The sequence below is a fragment of the Antrostomus carolinensis genome, unplaced genomic scaffold (assembly GCF_000700745.2).
Source record: "Antrostomus carolinensis isolate BGI_N321 unplaced genomic scaffold, ASM70074v2 scaffold4265, whole genome shotgun sequence".
Lineage (NCBI taxonomy): Eukaryota > Metazoa > Chordata > Aves > Caprimulgiformes > Caprimulgidae > Antrostomus > Antrostomus carolinensis.
Window position 1 is genome coordinate 54,954 of NW_010314200.1, and position 9,959 is coordinate 64,912.

Here is a 9,959-nt window from a genome sequence, read left to right on the forward strand (position 1 = left end):
ATGTAATAAATTTTGGAAGTAATGCAGCACGTTGGGATGCCAAGAGGCTGAGGTTGAAGGAAGTCTGAACTGTCAGCTTGTCTAGAGCAGGCAGCTTCTGCCAGCTTTTGTGGATGTCAGGTGTGGTGTTCTGCGAGGAGCTCCCATATTCTCATGCAAACATCACCAATGGAATGCTTCGGTTCATTTGCTTTTAAGGTTTAAGTAAAGAATAGTTTTGCATATTTAAAATGTTTATAAATAATTTTCACTTGATTAATTAGGAGCTATGATATGAAATACATGTGAAAGAAAACTAGTGTGTATTTGATAAACTGGCTTTTTTGTTCTCTGCACTGAATTTAACTACTGTGTAATTTTTTTGATTGTTTTTATCAAAAGAAAAATGCAATACTTGTGTAAAATCAAAAGCAGATTGTATTTCACCCAAGAAGAATGTATTCTTGTCAGAGATTTTCACAGATTGAGTTCTGTCAGACATTTCAGCAAATTACATTGACATTTTGGGATGATGGAATTCACCTTATTGGCACTCCAGTATACAAGACTAGCAATGAAGAGCACATGCCAGCAAACTCACAGCTGTATTTATAAGCACACCTTCTATAATCTATCTTAGTGCAATGGCTAGGCTGAAATGTTAGATGTTAACCTCTTTTGAAAATATTTTATTTATATGATGGTAAGATTTTGTAAATCTTCTTGCAAATGCCTTTTAAATGTTGCTCTTGCCCAATGCATGAGTTTTATAAATTGGGGATTGCCCGCAGGCTATCTGGGAGCACAATGAAAGGCACAGGCACGAAGCGTGCAAGATCTGCTTTGAACCAACTAAAGCACTGTCCATGTTTGATGAATCCTTCTTGGTTTATTCTTTTAAAGCAGTTGTTGAAGTGCTGAGCCTTTACTTTCCTACAGAAGGAATAGATTTATATTTTTAACTACATGGTTAGCAGCAACCTTCAGGGCTTTAATTTATAAGTTCAAATCGAGATATTGATTCAAAGTGAATATATAAATATTTCTGAAGGGAATCTCATGGTAGGGGGGGGGATATGTCGGATAGCTTTTTTTTTTTTAATATTTTTAAAAGGCAATAGTATGTTGAGGCTTTTTTGCTTTAAGCTAGGTTACTCTGGTTCTGGAGACTGCTCTGTATTTTAAGAACTATGTTGTCATCACACCTGCTATCCTTTTATTCAGTGAATGGATTGGATTTTTCATTATTTTTTAAGTAAGACCTCTCTGAAGCTTATAGCATACCAAATAGGACTGTTCTAACAAGTTGTTTTGGGTTTTGTTTTTTTTTTTCAAAATAGATGATCAAATGACATGCCCAGGAATGTTCTCAAACTTACTAAATTTGCTAATCTAAACATGGCTTGTATTTCCTCCTTCTGCTGTGCCACAGTGATTTTTAAAATGTTTTTATTAATAGAAGTTTATCACAGAGTATCTGAACTAAAACTTATACTATTCTGTAGTTTCTATCTGTTTAACTACTGTCTTTCCACTAAACTTTAAGTAAATATCCTCAGTTAAGCCATAGGTGCACATACATGGGGTACAACCATACTCTATACATAATACATATTTTTCTTATTAGGTGCACATACTCTATACATAATGCATATTTTTCTTATTTTTTCAAACAACTTTATTTTCTTTTCAGTGGGATGCCATAACTGAAATGGATGAACACAACCACCCCATTCATACTTACCAGGTATGTAACGTGATGGAACCAAACCAAAACAACTGGCTTCGAACAAACTGGATCTCCCGTGATGCTGCACAGAAAATTTATGTGGAAATGAAGTTTACCCTGAGGGATTGCAACAGTATTCCATGGGTACTGGGAACCTGCAAGGAAACTTTCAATCTCTACTACATGGAGTCAGATGAGTCTCATGGAGTAAAATTCAAGCCAAACCAGTACACTAAAATTGATACTATTGCAGCTGATGAGAGCTTTACCCAGATGGACTTGGGTGACCGCATTCTTAAACTGAACACAGAAGTTCGTGAGGTTGGGCCAATAAACAAGAAAGGATTTTATCTTGCTTTTCAGGACATTGGAGCATGCATTGCTTTGGTTTCAGTCCGTGTTTATTACAAGAAGTGCCCTTTCACAGTCCGTAACTTGGCTATGTTTCCCGATACTATTCCAAGGGTTGATTCTTCCTCTTTGGTGGAAGTACGGGGCTCCTGTGTGAAGAGCGCTGAGGAACGTGACACTCCCAAATTGTATTGTGGAGCAGATGGGGATTGGCTTGTGCCTCTAGGACGATGCATCTGCACTGTAGGATATGAAGAAGTGGATGGTTCCTGCCAAGGTAAGAAAACACTGTTTGATTATTTATTTATTTAAGTCTTATGATGTTACGTACACAGCAAATAGCTCATTGTATGTTGGAAATATTGCATCACACTTTCAAGGAATGCCTGTTGCTCAGAATTAAGCAAAGATATTTAAAGTTATGATATTGTGGGTTTCTAAGAAAAAAAAAATTAGTTATTAAAGGTGACCTTCATTTTGCTGAACTGTGTCACCAATGTATGTGTGCATAGACCAGCTTGTCCCCTTGACTCCTATAGTTTGTGGAGATAAGCACATGCTTTGGAGCAGGATTCCTCTACCATGTTTTAGGTATCTATTTTGGGATTAGATGATTGGTGACTGGAAAAAAACCCTCTTTTCTGTTTTTCTTTTTTTTTTTTTATTTTATCCTCCATGAAAAAGGGAATCTAGTCAGTGAACTCACAGATCTTTCCTGTAGGCACATAAAAACAAAGATTAATTCACCTGAAGAGGTAAAGTTGTTATCCATGCTTCTGTAAAACAAAGGTTTTTAAATGCCTCCATGAATAACGTGCATGTTAATGCAGTAGAAAATCAGTAGATATCGAGTTCAATTAGAGAAGTTTGAGTCCTTATTCAGAGTTAATGCAAAAGGTTGATACCCTATATTGTGATGAAACCATTGAGCACTTTTAAGTAATGCTGTATATCTGGTGCTGGGGTTGTTTTTAGGCTAAGGTACGAATGTAGTAAGACAGTTTGTTTACGAAGCGAGTGTTGGTGCATCAGTTGGTTCCTGAATGTTGTTTGGCACCTTCTGGTACCTTAAGAACTGTCTGTCTGAGGTTATTTGTGCTTGGTGACTTCTTTTGAAGAATTTTGCGGAGACCACGCTCTGTGCTGGTGTATGTAGAACAAGATAGTGCTGCACCTTGTCAGTATTACAGGGAATTAAGGATGTTGCAAGTCAAGGTAGTAACTTGGGAGATAACTACAGAGGGAAAGTGTATTTTCTTCCTTTATCAGCTCCTCACTTTCATAGGTAGGGCAGTGAACATATGCATGAGGAAAAATCATGTTTTCTGCAGAATCCGAGTGTTGCTGTGGTTCAGTAACCCCCTTTCTGCCACTCTTGAAAGAGTGGATGAATTTGCTGAACTTTGTGATAACCGGATTTCAGGCACAAATGGAAACATTCAGATTAGTATAACTTTTGTGCTGTTTATATCGTGAGTACATTGCTAAAACTTTGTAAATGCCATGATAGTACTTATGTATAACTAAAGCCTCTGAGCTTTTCTGGATTCAATTTGAAACTAATATCCATGGAGAATGTGCATGTTGAGACTTATTTTCCACCTGCTAGGACTGCTGGAGAGGTGACAGGTAATCATAAAAGGCATGCATCTTTTCCTACTACGGAGTTTCTTGGTAATTAGTTGTTTCATCAGCTTCAGAAAGTTACTAAAGGATACATGTACTTTGTATGTTCTTCTCTACTGTATGTAATAGTTTCACAATGACTTGAGAATCAGATACTTTTTTTTATTATTCTCTCCTGTGATGGTAAAGAGCATCTCAGTAGCTACTGAGATACCATTCTGCTTTGATTGAGCATTTGTTTTGTAGTAAAAAATAAGAGAATGAGTCCATATCCATAAATTATACAAGTGACATTGCCATTGCCCAAATGTCTTGCTCAAGAGCTCCTCAGATTTTATGGTATTCGGTAAACTGCACAGCAACGTTGGGTATATAGACCATTAAAAGCACACTTTGCATTGTAATCAGAAAATGAAATTCACTTACTTTGTCTGGTTTTGCTGACATTAATTATCAAAATAAACTCATTACAAAGATACAATTTTGACATTGCCATTACTGGAAGCAAGTATAATTTTCTACATAAGGTCAAAAGGTTTCTCGCTTAATGGGATAAGGATTTTCCTCAAGACATTAATGTTCAATGAATTCCTGTCCATTATGTGAATGAGTCATACTCTAGAACTGTGTACGAGCAATATAGCCAGCAACCAAAGCCTGCAAAAATGTCAGGAAACTTTCCTGCTATGCATTGACTCTGCTCATTTATTCAGTTGGCAGTCCAGTCTGCTGCTGAACAGGTACCTCCTCAATGAAATGACATACCTGAAGCCACGAGTGGTTGCATATTCTTATCTATTTGCCCCAAGAGTAGTAAATTACTGTTTTAGAAAACTATAGTCTAGTAAAGATTCCATGTGTGTTTTGAAATCATTTTCGTAGGTGTCTAGTGTTGTCCATTTAGTAGTAATATTCAGTGTATTTTACTATTAGTACTACTTTTTCTGATGCTTTCTCGAAGTACTTTTGTCTTCTATTCCTGCATGAATGGCAAACCCAAATGTATAAGATACATTCAAAACTAAAGAATAGCAATTTAATTTCACTAAAGCCCACTCTCCAACTCTTGTGTTTAAACCATGACTTACAAGGGTTATTGTCAGGGTGACCATGCTTCCCTCTGTCCCAAAGCTGCTGGTGGAGATGCACGCTCAGGCAGCTGGGAATGCATTCCTACAACGTGACCGTGTGAGCATTGTGAACTGAACTGAGATCACTACCTATGTTGATGGCAATCTTCTGGACAGCCATAATGGCCTATTTTGAGACTTTGCTTCTTGGCTGGGACACGAAACAGATATTTAGACTTCAAAAGATTTGTCACTTGTCAATACATCCTGAACTAACTCTTTCGGGTATGAAATACCCAAACATTACTAACTTTCTAAGGGATGATTTCTAAAACTTACATTTTCATTAAAGTGGGGAGTGGGAAGAGGAGAAACCAAAGCCACCACATCTTAGTGTGCTAAGAAGATCTGCAATGTATTTAATACAGTTTTCATGTCTTCTAGGCTCCTCCCCCAAATCCCAACCCAAAACCATTTTATCCCTCCCAATCTGCCACTGAAGTTATAAATCTGAGGCTTGGAAGTATTTGATGACATTCTGTCAGTGCTTCTTAGACATACTCTGTGACATACTCAAAACTGATAACTGTTGGGTTTTTCTGTATGAAAATAACCTTCAAAACAATTTTGTAATCTTTTCTGGCAAGTAATTGGGTGGTGGGCAATACTTGCTAATGCTTGAATATTTTTCCTACTTGCAAATGGTGTCAAACTTTAAATTATACCACAGCACATTCCTCAGTGGGGAATAATAAGCTTTTTATGACAAATATGGTTTATCTGTCATAGAACTTAAAAAGTAAATTTCTGTTTTGATATTTGTGGAAATAAGTGCTCTTTATTCAGGAAGTACCAAATGGCATAAAGAATTATATTCTGCTTTTGTTATTGCTCGTAGTTTCACAAAGCAGCAAGAATGGGAATGAAAAAAAAATCTTTGATCATTTTTACCACTGCTGCTAAAGTCGTAGGGAAGCAAGTAAAGTAGATTTTGGCAGTTGAATGCAACCTAACTGGTAACATTTCAGTTATTTCAATGTATGTCAGTTTTATAATTCTCTCTTTGTGAATCTATCAGTATTACCTGTGGTTTTTACAGTTGTGTTTACTTTTAGAAGCAGAAATTACCATTGTGTTTGCTTTTAGAAGCATCATTTCAGAGTGAAAGTTCCTGAGAAGAATTCTTAACTGCATTAAAATATCCATATTTATTAAATGTATACCCCAGTGTGTCTAGAACAGTTCAGAGACACACTGATAGAGAACTTTTCATTAATTTAGGGACTGTCTTCCTTTTCTGAAGTCACTGGGGGAAGAGTCACATTGATTGCAAGAGGTTCACAGTTATTTGTGTGTCATGTACATTTGTTAATGGCATAACCTGAAAAAATACAATCTTCTTTGAATTGATTGTTTAAACAAACTATCGCTCTTTGATTTTAATCTATTTTCAAGATTTCTTTCTCAAAATCCTGAAATAGGAGCATCATTTATATATTATTCTGTTTCTTTATGCATTATTAAATGAGTTAGTACCAATAATTTGTCAGTGCTGATCACAAATGGCTCAAATATGAAGTGCTTGTTTTGCTAAATCGGTGGTACCGGCCCCGTTCACAAATGGTAGCATAGAAGGAGGAGATGCTGCACAGGGATCTAATAAACATCAATTAAAAGGAGAAGGTTCAATGTCATATCTTCTCTGAATGTCAATCCAAGACAAGAGTTGTGCTAAATTTAACAAATATATAATATATACAGGCCATAGCAGGGCTTTGGGTGGGGTTTTTTTACTCAGGAAGAAACAATCGTGACAAGGAACACTAGTTCTCTTTAGGTGTAGTAATAATTGGGTGACTGTTAACTGAAGTCTAATTCTTTAATGATTTACCAAAAATCTGAATTACTCACGGTTAGCAATTAATTGCAGAGAAAAATTCAATTATATATAGCAAATATTAATTATTATAGTAATTTCAGAATTTATTTTAGAGTCTTAAGCAATCAAATGCAATGCAGAAATGTATTTTAACTGTAAAAAGTTGATTGTTCCTCAAGAATATTCTCAGGAAAGCCCCAAAGGATATTGTGTACTATGATTGAAGAATTTTTTTAAATGAAAAACAATAGACATTGACGGATTCACCTTGTTTATTTTAATTAAAACAAATAGAATAAGAAGTGGGAATGTAAAGTTCAAATTCTTTGAACCTGAGTTGACGGAACAACTTTTTTAGGACACTAACGTCTGAATGCATTGAGTATTTGTTTAATTGAACAAACACTTATTTCTGTTATTCATTACTTGAGTTTGTGGTGATGTTTTGGTGTTAGGATTTCTCCCTTGGCAATGTATCTTCAGCCATTTCATCTGATTCAATTAGAAAATATTATCAGTATAAAAATATGAACTAACTCTTGTTCTCATGCATGTACCTACAGCATATCTTTGTTACTGGGAAACCAAGGAGTTAATGGTTCAGATCTGACTTTGCTGTATTCAATCATTTTGCCTTTCTGTCAACATTTTTAGGTTAGTTCAGTGTCTTTTAGATTTCTTCTAAATTATAAGTTTATTCCCTTTCTTATACACTGGGTACCAGGCGAGGACTTGCAAAGCTTTCAGATATGCATGTTGTGTTGTGTGGTTTGGGTTCTTTTGGAAACAAGATCCCATAATGTTATGATTAAGTGTCTTAAAACTGAGGAGATTTCTGAAGTTTGTTACAGAAATGAATGTGGTTTTTTTACTGTAGCAAAACATTAGAAATTAAACAGATGCCCTTAGGTACTTATTTTCAATTACTGCCTCTGTTAGCAGCCAGAAAAGTCTCAATGCCATGTAAATTCCAGTTGTAGCTCAGATCCAACCCCTTTTTGCTTAATCTACAGACCTCTGCAGATTTGTTGGGCCAGATAAATTGTAGTGCAAGAAATTGATAAAACAGCTGGAAAGGGGTGCTGCCTCAGAAGTGAGGATTTAAAAAAACAAGTGAAAAAGCCTTTTAATTTGATTTTTATGTAGCAGGGAAACTACACTGATACTAAATGGACACAAGTTGTTTGCACATTTTTGTTGTCCCAAATCTGGGTTCTTCAATCAATATGCATAGAGCAAATCAATACACAGAGTCTAGATAGTTGTCTTAATTGCTAGTGTGCACAGTAGGGTGCTGGGCATTTAACAGCAGCACACCTCTCAACCAACCAGACAGGGTCTTTCACAGAAAACCATAACAAAGAAGAAAATCTATGAAAATAGTTGATTGGTTACTTATACAAAATTTAGTTTGCTCACTTCCTAATTTTGCTCTAACTTGTTCTGCTGGGTTGGTCCTATATTTACATATAAAATGTCCACCTAGAGGTGTGATTTTTAGTATTATAATTACCTAAGGTTACTATAGGATATACTTTTATCTTAGAAATATATGTGCACTTGTGGAATAAAGCTAAGTTGGAAAACATGACATTGTTAAGCAGATATTTACAGCTTTCTTATCTTAGAGCTTTCTATGCTGTGTTTTGTTCAAAATTAGGTATATTCCAAGGCTTAGGCGTGACCAAGGTCAGGTGCTCTTCCCTCAGTCATACAAGCCTGCCTAATCGCTCAGTTTGGAATGTCTATAACTCTTAACCCTTTCTTCTGACATCATTGTCACATCACACTGATTTATCTTGCATTATTTTGAACAAATACAGAATCTTGCAATAGCCACCTTAACCTGATTTCCAGCATATTTAATTGTAAAAATTCCAATCAAAGCCTTCATTTTCTAACTGCCTCCAAATAAAGTATGCATATATAAGAAACTTCTCATTTGCAGAGTGAATTAATCCTAGCAAATGACTCTACTTGCATTGAAGTACAGTATCTGGTGTGAAACCTACTTTGATAGTGGAACAAGGAAGCCAGCTTAATTTCAAACTGTAAAACTGTCACTATTTTCTGTTTGTATACATAGACGTGAGGTTTCAGAAGCAAAAGCACACTAAACACTCAGCCATGTCTTGCCTGAGGTTTTCTGTTAGTGTATATCGTTAGATATTGATCCTCACCAGCTATCCTTGACAAAGAGTAGACAGAAATCGTCAGAGGGGCTGCAGTGATTGATTTTGTTGTTGTTGTTGTGTACGACTCGGTAATACAGCTGCATGGTTTGACATTAGCAGCAGCCCACAGTAAATTACAATTATTTGTTCTTTCTCTGCTGAAAGAAGTACACTCCAGTGCTCATCCCGTGCAACGCTTTTAATACTACCAGGAACAAATTGGTTTAGCTTTTATAAAATGCACATATAAATACAAATGTGTTTGTGTATCTCTTCAACTATGTAGAGAATGAACACATTCTAATGTTGTTGATTGATTTATTTATTATTTGTTTTGAACTTGCTGTGCAGATTTCTCAGCTACTTTGATTTTTTTTTTGTTAGTTGTTTGTGTTTTGGTTTTTTTTTTTTTTTTTTTTGTTAGTTGTTTGTGTTTTGTTTTTTTTTTTCCCCTGTGGTGAGGGGAAATTCAGGGGTGGCTTCTGTGAGAAGCTGCCAAAAGCTTCCCCCAGGTCTGACAGAGCCAATGCCAGCTGGCTCCAAGAAAAAAACACCATTGGCCAAGGCCGAGCCCATCAGCGATTATGTTAGTGACTCTGGGATAACATATTTAAGAAGGTGAAAAAACCTGCTGTGCTACAGCAGCCAAGCAGCCAGAGAGGAGTGAGAATATGTGAGAGAAATGACTCTGCAGACACCAAGATCAGTGAAGAAGGATGGGGAGGAGGTTCTCCAGGCGCACCACAGCCTGTGGTGAAGACCATGGTGAGGCAGGCTGTCCCTTTGAAGTCCATGGTGGAGCAGATGACCAACTGCAGCCCATGGAGGACCCCTCACCAGAACAGGTGGATGCCCAAAGGTAGCTGTGACCCCGTAGAGAGCCTGGGCTGGAGCAGGTTCCTCTCAGGACCTGTGGTCCCATGGAGAGAGGAGACCGTGCTGAAGCAGGTTGGCTGCCAGGACTGGTGATCCCATGGGGGACCTGCACTGGAGCAGTCTGTTCCTGAAGGACTGCACACCAGGGAAAGGACCCACTGTCATGTTTTTAGCCTGACTGTAAGCCAAACACCACACAGCTGCTCACTCACTGTCCCCCACCTCAGAAATGAGGGAGAGAATCTGAAGGGTGAAAGTGAGAAAACTCATGGGTT

At 37.0% G+C, this 9,959-nt stretch overlaps 1 protein-coding gene across 1 annotated transcript; it reads left to right on the plus strand.

The window, feature by feature from the left end:
* Positions 1-1,672: 1,672 nt before the first annotated feature.
* LOC104524626 (ephrin type-A receptor 6-like) lies at positions 1,673-2,371 on the plus strand (the record flags this gene model as incomplete). The annotated part of the gene is made up of 1 exon (XM_010167562.1): positions 1,673-2,371. A coding segment is annotated over one exon (699 nt), but the record flags the coding sequence as incomplete, so codon positions are not given.
* Between the last annotated feature and the right edge of the window lie 7,588 nt (positions 2,372-9,959).